Genomic DNA, 11,956 nt, shown 5'->3' with positions numbered 1-11,956 from the left:
GACTTCAGGTGGCGGCAGCGGAACTGGCAGGCGGCGCTGTGCGCGCATGGTGTTATGGTGTGATCGGCGGGTGGCTGTCGTGACCTGGCGTGTGACCGTGCATATCTTGTGACTGAGTGATTTGGATGTGGTTTTGGCGTGTGGGAAGAGGGGAACGTGCCCGAGGTTGGTTGGCTCGACACGGTGTATTGCATGGGAGGCCGGAGTACGGGTGATCTAGAGAGAGGATATAGGTCGCGTCTGAGAGCGGCTAGGGCCGTCTCTCATTCCGATCCTAGGCGAGATAGTCTTTGACCGTTCAATATGAGGGACCCGTCCTAGTGGACGTTAAACTCTGAGGCAACATGTAAGCCGGAACGTGATCGTCTTGCGCCACCCTCTCGCTCGCTACGCATGCGCTCCCGGCCGCCTACGCCGTGGCCAACACGGCCAGTTGCAGAGGCCGACAGTTGCAGAGGCCTCCCCATGCCACCACCGCCACCTCCGCCCCCCACACGCCCCAGGGTTCGCAAAGGACCCATCCAACAAACCTTGAGTGCCATGGCCAGACGACCCACCAACCCTACAGCCCCCAACCCTCAGCAGCAAGAACCCACCGAGGAGGCCACTGCCGCAGCGCCACTGGAAGTTAGAGCCCAGCCGCCCCCACCACGCGCACACACCCAACCCACCATTCCGACCCTTCTCATGCGCAACCCCAATCCCAGTCAGAACCACGGCCCCCAGCCCGACGCCAACACAGTCCCACAACCGGCAGCCACGCTGCCGCAGGCACACCACCGTGAGGATGAACGCCCTGCCACCCCCCATAGCGCCGCCCGCCCCACACAACGGCAGCGCCACAACGAGCACCTTGCAGAGGGCCGCCCTCGCAGCCCTACGAGAGTGCACGTACAGGCACGAGCAACCACTCATAATAATGGGAACGCACAGCAAACTCCCACCTCCCCGCAAGCCAACCACCCGCCCGCCGCAGCCCCCGACCCCTGACAGCCCACCCAAACATGGGTGCAAGTCCTCACAGCCAATGTCACCACAGCTGGCACCACTGCACTACGCGCGCTAACCCGCCTATCGCCATCCCCCCGCAGAAGACCTGAAACCCCTACAAGCGCAGCCCGGCCACAACAACGCCACCGCCCGGACCCACCAGACAGTCCCACCACCCACATCAGGGCTGCCCCACAAGCCGCACCGCCGACACTCCCCACCGGACACCCCCCGGACGGCCAACCCCCCAACACCCCACCCGAGCCCACCTGGCTCCACATCGCCACCCACAACGTGCGAGGACTAGGCACCAATCTGCTCTCAACCTTATGCCACCTGCGGGAATGGAACGCAGACATTGTGATCTTCACTGAGACCAAACTTGGCCCCCGCACCCGCTGGCTCAAAGACACCCTCCGCCAAGAAACACTAGCATACCGCACCTTTACATCCACGAAGCCAGGTACAGAGCACTACAAGCGCCGCTCTGCGGGGGTGGCCATGGCCATCTCAAAGAAATACCACTCAGGCGGCGGTATCGACACGCCCAACACCCCATCCAACCTCCAGGGACACCTTTTGCACTGCACCATCCGCACGCCGCACAGCACCCCCCTACACGTACTTGGTGTTTATGCCCCAGAAGACATGCCAACGCGCCACCGCATCTACCAATACTGCGAGACCACTCTTAAGAATGCCTCTGCTGCTGGGGAATACGACATTATTGGTGGCGATTTCAATGCAGTACTCAAACAAGAAGACCGGCAGGGACCCACGGACGATGCGGACAGACTGCATGCCCGCTTCGTCTCCAGCAACAGACTGCAGCGACTCCCTGCCCAGCCAGTCCCCAAATCCACCATAGAAGCAACACGGACAAAAATAGAACACAACCTTGCAACACCCATCGCCGCCCTGACCAATGCACTGCACCCAGCCACCACGGCAATCCAGTCCCACCTGGCCCAACATGCAACGGGAGCCACCACAGCCGTAGAATTGCAGGACGCCCTACAACAAGACCCAGCAGTTCAGACACCCAACCTTGATGCTCTAGCCGCCCAACTGCATGACATACTGACAGACGGACTGAGCATCCTTGTAGATATGTGCCCGAAGAAACCCCCAGTACGTGGGGCGTTCATCCCACGCCGACTCAGCAGGAAACTACGAAAGGCCCATGATGAAATTAAACAACTACGCACACAATGCGACCAACTTAACAACACAACCCCCAACACACACCCCGCAGCCACCCAACCAGAAACGGGCCCTACGCAACCAGAGGCTGGGACAGCGACAGCCACCCCTTCCCCCCCTCAGCAGCCCGCCGAGAATGGGGAAACCCACCCAGCAACAGCTGTCACGCCGCAACCCGCCCGCAGCCCACGACCGCCCCCAGGCACCCGTGCCATAGCGGAGTAAATCGATAAGATTAAAACCGCGGGACAATCACTACGCAAACTTCTCAAGAAACAAACACAAGATGATATCCAAAAAGCCAAAGCCCGTTTCCAGCACAAACTTGCCACACGAGCCAAACAAGCCCATAAGGACATCTTCTCCACAAACGAGCAAACACGAGGTATCCCTGCACTCCTACACCCACACACCAAAGCACACTGCACCGACAAATCCTCAATACTAGACGCCATCCATACCTACTTCCAGGGCCAGGGAGCCACCATCACTGGACCCCGAACGGGAAAACATAAGCCTGAAGATAGACTGCCCAACAATACGTGGGGTTAGAGGCGGAGGACCGGAGGCCCCGAAGGGGCCGGAGGGAATGAAGCGAGCTTCCATGAGGAAGTCGTACAGGCTGGCTCTCTTTGGCGCCAGCCTCCTCTCTCTTCTTCATTCCGCCTTCATAGTGAGAGCTTTTAACGTTACTTCTAACGTTCTCACTCAAGCCCTTTTGTTGCTGCTATGGAGCGTGGGCGTGGAGCTGCTGGCATTCGTGGTCGCGGTCGCGGTCGCGGTCGTGGAGCTGTGGAGCAGGAGCAGGAGCAGGAGGCTGCTATCGGAGCTGGCGCTGCTGTGGTCGCCGAGGCCGTCCAGGGTGAGCAGGGGCCCGCGATCGGCAATGCTCAGCCTCAGGGGGCCGCGCAGGGCGCTCAGGCTGCACTGAACTTGGCGATCAGGCGCGGTGCTGCGCCTGTTATTGCCAAGCTGGTTGAGATCAGCGGGGTGGGAGAGCAGACCCGGGACGCAGTGCTCGCCGGAAATGTCGAGCAGGCCGCGATCGGCGCGGAAATTTCGAGCATTACTGAGCAGGTGGCCAAGATCCCGCAGCTGGAGCGGCTGCTGACCGAGCTGAAGGAGCTGTACCGCAGCGAAGCGCCGGGCGCGCAGCGCACCGGCGAGGTCGCCGCGGGGGCGGGTGCGAGCGCGGCCGAGGAGGCCGCGATCGACCGCCAGCTCTCGCCTCAGCAGCTGCAGCGGCGCACTGAGATCATGATGCGGATCTCCAGCCTGCTGAACGCGCAGCCGGCGGCAGACGCAGTCGGGCTGCACAAGCAGATCTATGGTTTCGGCAAGCAGCTCGCCAACGCCATCAAGGAGGCCGCGCTGATGGGCCAGACGGCACTGGTGGCGCGCATGGCCACGGCCCTGGCCAACGGCTTCACCGCCTCGCACGAGGCCATGTCGCAGCTGGGCACTTACCCGCGCAACGGCATGTCCCAGGCGGTCACCATCGGCGTGCGCAGCTTCAGCAGCGCCTGGAACGAGGAGGGCTGGGTCCCCTCGTCGGTCACGGCGGAGATCACTGCCGCCGAGCGCTCGCTGAAGCAGGCGGCGGAGCGCGACGCTAAGGCGGGCGGCGGTGGCAGCACCGGTCGCGACGGCGGTCGCGACGCAGACCGCGACCGCCGCGACGGCGACGGCGACCGCCGCCGCAGCAGCGGCTACGACTACAAGAAGCGGAAGGGCACCAGCAGCTAAGGCATCCGCCGGTTGCAGCGCAGCGGAGCGGCAGGAGAGCGCGGGCGCAGGCGGAGCGGCGAGGCGGAGGTGGAGGTGGAGTCGTCCAGGGCCGTGCGTGGCTCGCCACGGTGCCCGAAGGTTGCCGTGCCCGCGTGCACAGGGCCTCTGCCCTTGATCATATGAAGAATGGCCAGGCTCAATTGCGGGCAGCAATTGTTGGTGGCTCCCCTAATTCGATTGTGCCTTCTGCACCAAAATCCTCGCGCGCCGTGCCATCTGCACGGAGGTTTATTGTTCGGCTGTGTTTAGTTGCATTCGGCAACTGGTGGTGGACATTCAATATCGCACTCGTGCCCCACGCATGGCATCTCTACGTTGGCGCTTCGGCCTCGGTGACCTTATGACTCGCACGATTCGCTCTCATTAAGATCGGTTGGCCGTTGGATATTCGGGGCTTGGCACTTGGCTTAAAACCGGCGCGTTCGGCGCTTCGGTACGGTCGTACGGGCGCGCGCGGTGACGCGGGGCGCAACTACCTGTAGCCTTCGCGGCGTGCTCTTCTCGTCTCTCTCGCTCCTCGTCCCCTCTGGGCTGGGACCTTCTATGCAGCCAGTTCTAGGCAGCCAGAACAGCCAGCGGCGGGGAGGGGGTTGCCAGCAATTCACAGCTCGTGCCCTGCCTTGCTTCGCTTCGCTCAGTCGCGCCTCGTACGGCTCCTCTCGCCCCAGTCTCCAGCTCTCGAACCTCGCGCTCGCATCCCTACTCCGTCTAACAGGTCTGTAAACATGTCGCTCAGTCAGTGGTGGGAGCAGCTAGAGGAGGAGGCGCTGCAAGAGGAGGCACAGGACGTTCAGGCTCGCTACGCCGGCCAATTCGTCTCTCAGCGCACAGCAGGCCCCCCACTCGGCCCCTCTGGCCCGGCCAAGCACCAGGCGGCCGCCGCGGCCGGCGGCCGCGTGGCTCCCGTGTCAGCGCCCCCTCGCGGCCCTGGCCCCATCCTGCATCGCAAACAGCCCTCTCGGCCACAACCCGACCCCCAAGGTGCGGAGGTCGTGGGTTTCTGGGAGGATAACCCGGGAGAAGTGGTCGGGGTAGCCTCGCCAGCGCCACAGGCGCCTCAGCAGCAGCCGCCCCCCGGGCAGCCGCAGCCGGCGGCCGCGCCCCCTCGCATGCGGGGCCGCCTTCGCGCTCGGGCACCGGTGTGGAAGGCTTGGATCGTCAACTCGCTCGTCCTGTCCTGGGTCCTACAAGGCTTTCCCCTTATCTGGGAGCACAACCCTCCGCCACCTTTCTCGGCTGGCAACCACGCCTCGGCCGAGAAGCACGCGGCCTTCGTGGACTCGTCCATCGCCGACATGCTCGCCTCCAACACCATTCGGAAGTGGGTCGGCACGCCTCACATGGTCTGCCCCCTCGGTGTGGTGGAGCAAGGCGAAAAATTGCGGCTCATTTGGGACGGGCGCGCCGTGAACGATTACCTCCATGTTCCATCCTTCCGCTACGAGGACCTTCGCGCGGTGCCCAACTGGCTGCGAAAAGACGACTACGTCTTCACGTTGAACCTCAAGAGCGGCTACATCACCTCGACATTCGGCCCGACTGCTGGAAGTACCTCGGTTTTTGCTGGCGCGGGCAATTCTACGTCTTCACGCAACTGCCGTTCGGGCTCGCCAGCGCCTGCTGGGCGTTCACCAAGCTCATGCGCGAGGTGTTCCGGCCTTGGCGACGAAAAGGCTGGCGGTGCTGCTCGTACATCGACGACTCCGCGCACGCAGACCAGAACGCTGAGACGCTCGTGGCTCGCCGCGAAATCATACTCGCAAAACTGGCCGACTTGGGCTTCAACGTCAACCTGGCCAAGTCCATGCTCGGCCCGCCACAACACCGCTTCCGCTACCTCGGCATGCTCATCGACACGTCGGAAGGTGTGTTCATCGTGCCCGACGACAAGCGCTCACGCGTGCTGGACAGCATTCGGGGCCTGCTCAAAACGAAGCGGCCCTCCGCGCGGGCGCTCGCCTCCGTAAAAGGCCAGCTAGTCTCCATGACCTGGGCGATGGGCCCCTGGGCCCGCCTCCGCACTCGCGCCCTCGGCCAGCTCATCGAAACTCGTCGCTCCTGGGAATCACACTTGCGCCTCTCGGAGGATGCGCGGGACGAGCTCACGTGGTGGTTGGACTCCTTCGACAAGTTCAACGGCCGGCGGCCCCTGTGGCCGCCGGTGCGGGTCACGTCCCTCATCCACTGCGACGCCGCCGGCCGCTCTGCAGACGGCCTCGGCGGCTGGGGCGCCTGGACCGTCCTGGACGGGCAGCTATCCGCAGCCAGAGGCAATTGGAAGCCCGCGGACAGCGCCATGGGCTCGACACCTCAGGAGCTCCGCGCCATTCTGCTCGCGCTCCAATCCTTCGACGGCCCCGCAGGCCTCGCTGGCCACGCGGTGTGTGTCCTTACCGACTCGCTCAACGCCTCCAACGTCATTAACAAGGGCTCTGCGCGCGCCGACAACTCGCACGCCATCGCTTGCACCCTGCACGGCTACTGCTTCGAGCGCGCCATCAACATCCGCGCCGAGTGGATCCCGCGGGAGCAGAACCAAATCGCGGACCACCTGTCCAAGCTGCGCGACTCGGACGACTGGATGGTGAACCCTACCCAGTTCAAACGCCTCAACAAGCTGTGGGGGCCGTTCGACATCGACCTCTTCGCCTCCCACACCAATCACCAGCTGCCTCGTTACTACTCGCGCTTCCTCACACCTGACACGTCGGGAGTGGACGCCTTCCGCTTCGCTTGGGGCCGGCGCTGCTGGGCTAACCCGCCATTCGGAATCATCCTGAAAGTGCTGCGGCACGCCCGGGAGTGCAAGGCCCGCCTCTGCCTCATCGTGCCGTACTGGCCGACTCGCGATTGGTGGCCAGAGGTGACCACCGACGAAGGCTCGCGCTTCTGCCACTTCGTGCACGGCGTGCGCATGCTGGGCCGCGCGTCCAACCTCTTCCTGCCGGGCTCCACCGGCAACTCGCTGCCCAAGGGGGCGGCGGGCTGGTCCACCATGGCCCTGTTACTGGACTTCGACAGGCCCTCACCATCCCCCCTGCGGGTCCCCGCCGACCCCTGCTCCCCCTCGCAGAACTAGGCCTGCGGGCGCGGGCGCTGCTGCCCGGTAGCCACGCCGCGGACACGGAGTGCCAGGCGCTGGCCGCGCAGCTGGCCGAGGAGGCACCGCTGTCTCGGCGGCCGGCGACGCACAGCCAGTATGGCGGCCCGTGGCGCAGCTTCCTGGCCTGGTGCCGGCGGCGCGCCCCGCCGGTCCCACCCTACGCCGCCTCGCCGCAGCTGGTCGCCCTCTATCTGCAATCGGTCCTCAACTCGGCCACCACGGACGGGTCCGGCCCTAGCCGAGTCGACGTAGCTGGCAAGGCCATCGCCTTCCACTACAGCCTGGCGGGCCTGCCCAACCCAGCCGCAGCGGAAAGCTGCGCAAACGTGCGCGCCACCGCGGCCCGGCGGCTGCAGGTGCAGCGCTTGCATCGGGAGGCCATGTCCGCCGCCGACCTGGCGGCGGTCCTGTGCAACCCGGTCTCACCCGCGTTGTGGGCACCGTCCAAATTTGCACTCGCTTCAACCCCGCAAAACCAGTCGGGGCAAAAGTCCGACTAGGAATCTAACCTTATGGGCAGCTTGCGCAACACCTTGCCAGCATGTCAAATCCGTAGTCCGAAGTTTGCCCCAGTGCCGTACGGCCCTTTCCGTGCGGGGGGTCTTGGTGGCAGATAGGGGGGTTCCCCGACGGCAAAAAGGTCACCCCTGACTCCCCCGCGCTCTCAGACACTTCTCATACATAGCATTGACTTGCTGGTTGAGTGGCAGGGCGGTCCACGCTCGCCTGCGGTCGAAATGGACTGGTTTTGGCCAGCGAGCCAGCGAGCTCGATGGGTACGTGCGGGCACGGTCGAGCGGAAACGTGCTGGAGGGGGCATAAACTCACTCAACATGCTATTTAGACACATTATACCGCATTTGAATGTATCCCGGAGCAAAATGCGAGAATCGGCCGACCGGCCATTTCGCGACCGAGGTCCCTCAAGCAGCCATTTCCTCAATATCTCAACGTTGCCGTGCCTATACATAGCTATGGGTAGATGCTCGAGAGTCTCTACGGGGGCTAAAAGCAGCTCTTCGCGCAAAATGTCGGGGCATGCAGCTGCATTTCGCGAGCTCGGCGAGCGGACAGGCCGCGCCAGGGCCCATAACAGCTATTCATAACATAAATATGTCATGAATAGGCACTTGGGACGGTTTGGGCCTTGGACGGTGCCGCGTGTATGGGCACGTCCCGGGTGAGACCGGGTTGGTCCTGTGCGCCCACGCCGGGCCCGGCGCCCCGCTGCTGCGCCTCATGATGGCCACGACCGTGGCCCTCATGTTCTACGGTTTCCTGCGGTTTGACGACATGGCGGAGGTCAGCGTTCACGCCGACCTGCTGCTCATCACGCCCCGCCACATGGCCATTTTCATCCCCCGGTCCAAGACCGACGTGGCCATGGACGGTCAGTGGGTGCACATCGCCCGGCTGCCCCACCTAGGCGGTTTCTGCCCCGTGGCGCTCACGGAGCGGCTGCTGCGCCAAGGCGCCTACCGCCGCCTTCCGGCGGCGGCCGATGAGGACGTCGGGCCGCTGCTCCGTACAGTGCAGTACACGGCCGCCGGCGGCCGGCTGCAGCGCCTGGTGGGCACGCGGGCTTCGCCGGTGTTCAGCATGTCTTACGGCGCTTTCCGCTCCAACTTCCTGGCCCGCCTGCGGGAGGCGGGCGTCTCGGGCAACATCCAGCCGAACTCGATGCGCATTGGTGGCAACAGCGCCGCGGCTGACGCGGGAGTTCCGGCGTCCCTGCGGCAGGTGCACGGCCGCTGGAAGCCCGCCACTATGGTCGGTCACTACACACGCCCCACCCTCGAGGACACCCTCGGTGTCACCCGCGCTATGGGCCTCGCTGGAGGTGAGGTATCTCTTCGTTTTTCCGCTTGTAAGGCCCTCCTCCTGTGGCCTGTCGTCCTCTTGTCCCACTTCCTTGTCAGCTGTCAGCGGCCTAATGGCGCCAAAGGGAGACAGCTTTACAGTACGACTGTATCATGGAAGTGGGGTTAGAGGCGGAGGACCGGAGGCCCCGAAGGGGCCGGAGGGAATGAAGCCTCTAAGCGAGCTTCCATGAGGAAGTCGTACAGGCTGGGCCTTGGGGCGTAGGCCAGGCACACGGCGCGCCACCACCTGCGGGCTTGACACCATCCAGCCGCGGAAAAGGGTGCGAGCACGGCGGGCCTTAACCGAATCCAAGCCCTAGCACCAGCAGCTAGCTCCATACCCTGCGGGCTTGACACCAGCCGCGGGAAGGGGCGCGAGCACGGCGGGCATTGAGACCACGCGCCATCAGCTCGCAGCCCAACCTGCAACCTTGACACCAGCCGTGAAAACGGGCGCACGCACGGCGGACCCTGAGCTAATGTACGCCATTGCGCCTGGCTCAGAGACCTGCGGGCGACAAGCGAGCGCGCGCGAATGTTGACTTGTGGACCCGCACAGTATGTACATAAAACCAACTCTGGGCATTGTCTCAGTGCAATGCACATATTACCTGAGCCAGCAATCACAGGGCACTATGCCGGGCCCATTTGCAGAGTGGAAACGCCCCGGTCAACGCGCGGTTGACTTGTTGACCAGCGAGCTCGTTATTATGAAATATGAGCCAGCCAGCTTCATTACTCCATTCAAGATTGCATTGTTGGCACTGTCGCTGCATATAGTCGACAGGGGTTATCGCGAACGAAGGCATCCGCCGCTCGAGCACAGTCGTCTCAGAATCATAGCGACGCAAAGAATGGTTGATTAATCAAATAGCTTGATTCATTTGTATGTGACATAGATATAGTATGAACGCAGAACTGCAGAGAAATGAAGTGAACTCCTGAAATGCTTGATTGGCATGCCGCCGACGTTGCATGGGCGCATGGCAAGCCAGGGTCCCGGGCAAAATTGTGTTTACTTTACGGCTATGTACTATAACATGACTATTGTGGCTCTGATACTGCGAAAGAGCGGTGGGTACACGACTGAAACCTTGAGAATTATGACGTTGGTCGTTCCCGTGGGGTAAGAGCTGGTCTTAGTGCATTAACTATATACAGATTTACCTCTGGAAGCAGAATTGCGATATAGCACATCGCTACTTGACGTTTAGACAAAGATGATTTCGCGTCCCCCCGCCGGGGGACGCCCAAATGACTTTCTCGTAGCCTCCAGGATTGACCCAGGATTCGCGCCGAATAATCTATGTGTGTAAGAGACTACTTAATGAAGTCGCAGAATTGGTACGCCTGTGGTGGATGTGACTGTGAGGGCTCCTACCCACTTTGGTCTATGCAGCCACCTGCTTGGCTGCTTTGGTGTGCTCAGCACCGCTACAGTACATGCCATTACGTTTGGGACACAGGGAGAAAGGGCGGGGCGGGTTGAGGGCAGGGCAGGGCGGGGCAGGGCAGGGCAGGGTAGGGCGTGGTAGGGCGTGCGATGGGAGTGTGATGGGACAGGGTTCAGGCACGTTGGCGAGGTCCCATAGGGTGCAGCTGACGCCCGTCCCGTGCGATGGGACAGTGGTAAGGCAGGTTGGTAAAGTCCCGTAGGGTGCATCTAATCTAAGGGCAGGGCAGGGTAGGGCACGGCGGGGCAGGGCGGGGCAGGGCGAGGCAGGGCGGAGTAAAGTGGTGTGGCCGAACGACCACCGGCCGGGCCGGCTGTTGCTCCTTGGCCAGACCTCATCCTCTGCGTTCTAACCTATTGTACTACGGATGTAAGCTTCTAACTTAGTGTACTAGGAAGGATGTAAGAAGGAGAAAACGGCCTAACCCGGTGATGTAAAGTACTCTGCACTCCTGGACGGCTTTGGGTGTCGGGGTTGACCCACACGGGTATGACGCCGGTCTGGAAAAGGGGTAAAACGGCATGTGGTGTTTGACAGGGTTTGCGATGCGGATCAGACCCCAACTTTTGGCAGCAGCTCGGGAACATACGTGGCTGACGTGCTTCTGTCTGATCCTCATCGCCAAGTAGCTTAAAAACCGCCTGGCGTCCGGGGGGTGCGTTCCGGCCTGCTTGGCACGGTCGGACACGGTGGTCGGGTCGACCACTGAAATAGCTACCGGCGTTCAATCCATATTTGTTTAATACTACTGAGACCTCAAATATCTTGTTTGTGGCCGAGTAAGTGATGTCGCGGTCAACATGCTCGACAAGCTCGCGCAGACCGTTTGCTTTAACGCCAAACTAGATTGCCGTCGACTATGCTATACGTTATAAGGCTGATTAGATGGTCAGGGGCTTTACAGTGCGACCCTGGCGAAAGCATGCCTCGCGAAATGTATGTGCCGACAGGCATCTTTTGCATCCTTATATGTCATATAACTTAATTCCGGAGAGAGGGAGGCTAAATCTGCGCGAGCGCGGAGAAACACGTGTGGACACGTTTTTGCCCCTCTCCAGACCGGCGTCATACCCGTGTGGGGTTGACCCCTGATTGATTTTTATAGGCATTAGTCAATATGGACAGTGTGGCTAAGTTCAAGTACACAACTCGACGAGTTGACGAAGATGGGTTTGCATCACCCGGCCGGGGGACGCGCGACCACTTTCTCCAAGACACCCGGAAAGCCTGCACTTCTGCGACAAGTACACTAAATGCATAACAGACTATTGATATCAACCGCTAAAGCGATGCGCCGAGTGACAGCAGTGACCGGAGGGGATCATTGCTGCCTCGGTCGACACAGCCAGCTGCTCAGCTGCATTCCTATGCTCAGGAAGCATACACTACATGCAACTACATTACTAAAGTAATTTTACAGCTCAGGAAGCGCGGCGCTCTCAGCTCGGCCGTCAGGGTTACTGGGGGGTCCAGGGGGTCGGCAAGGTGCGAGGCCACCCCAAGGACCCCACAGTCCTCGCCCCAGACTTCTCGCCCCTGTGTTCCCACGTAATACA

The 11,956-nt window shown here is 62.0% G+C and overlaps 3 protein-coding genes across 6 annotated transcripts; all 3 read left to right on the top strand.

Annotated features, from left to right (window-relative positions):
* Positions 1 to 2,460: 2,460 nt before the first annotated feature.
* CHLRE_21g753047v5 (uncharacterized protein) lies at positions 2,461 to 4,505 on the top strand. 4 transcript variants are annotated; one of them, XM_043072899.1, is made up of 1 exon: positions 2,461 to 4,505. In XM_043072899.1, exon 1 carries the CDS (start codon positions 2,923 to 2,925, stop codon positions 3,937 to 3,939), a length of 1,017 nt encoding a protein of 338 aa, XP_042914189.1. In that variant the 5' UTR covers positions 2,461 to 2,922; the 3' UTR covers positions 3,940 to 4,505. The 4 variants fall into 4 exon arrangements, with proteins under 4 accessions (XP_042914189.1, XP_042914190.1, XP_042914191.1 ...); XM_043072900.1 differs by having other exon boundaries at positions 2,461 to 4,395; XM_043072901.1 differs by having other exon boundaries at positions 2,461 to 4,166.
* CHLRE_21g752997v5 (uncharacterized protein) lies at positions 4,261 to 7,646 on the top strand. Its single transcript, XM_043072898.1, has 3 exons — positions 4,261 to 5,529; positions 5,697 to 6,965; positions 7,055 to 7,646. The coding sequence occupies exons 1-3, from the start codon at positions 4,707 to 4,709 to the stop codon at positions 7,582 to 7,584; spliced, it is 2,622 nt and encodes an 873-aa protein (XP_042914193.1). The 5' UTR covers positions 4,261 to 4,706; the 3' UTR covers positions 7,585 to 7,646.
* A 304-nt stretch (positions 7,647 to 7,950) lies between these two features.
* Positions 7,951 to 11,816, top strand: CHLRE_21g752947v5 (uncharacterized protein). Its single transcript, XM_043072897.1, has 2 exons — positions 7,951 to 8,924; positions 9,011 to 11,816. Exons 1-2 carry the CDS (start codon positions 8,327 to 8,329, stop codon positions 9,016 to 9,018), a joined length of 606 nt encoding a protein of 201 aa, XP_042914188.1. The 5' UTR covers positions 7,951 to 8,326; the 3' UTR covers positions 9,019 to 11,816.
* The last annotated feature ends 140 nt before the right edge of the window (positions 11,817 to 11,956 follow it).

Source organism: Chlamydomonas reinhardtii, assembly GCF_000002595.2.
Source record: "Chlamydomonas reinhardtii strain CC-503 cw92 mt+ unplaced genomic scaffold scaffold_21, whole genome shotgun sequence".
Classification (NCBI taxonomy): domain Eukaryota; kingdom Viridiplantae; phylum Chlorophyta; class Chlorophyceae; order Chlamydomonadales; family Chlamydomonadaceae; genus Chlamydomonas; species Chlamydomonas reinhardtii.
This window is presented reverse-complemented; position numbering and strand designations above follow the sequence as displayed.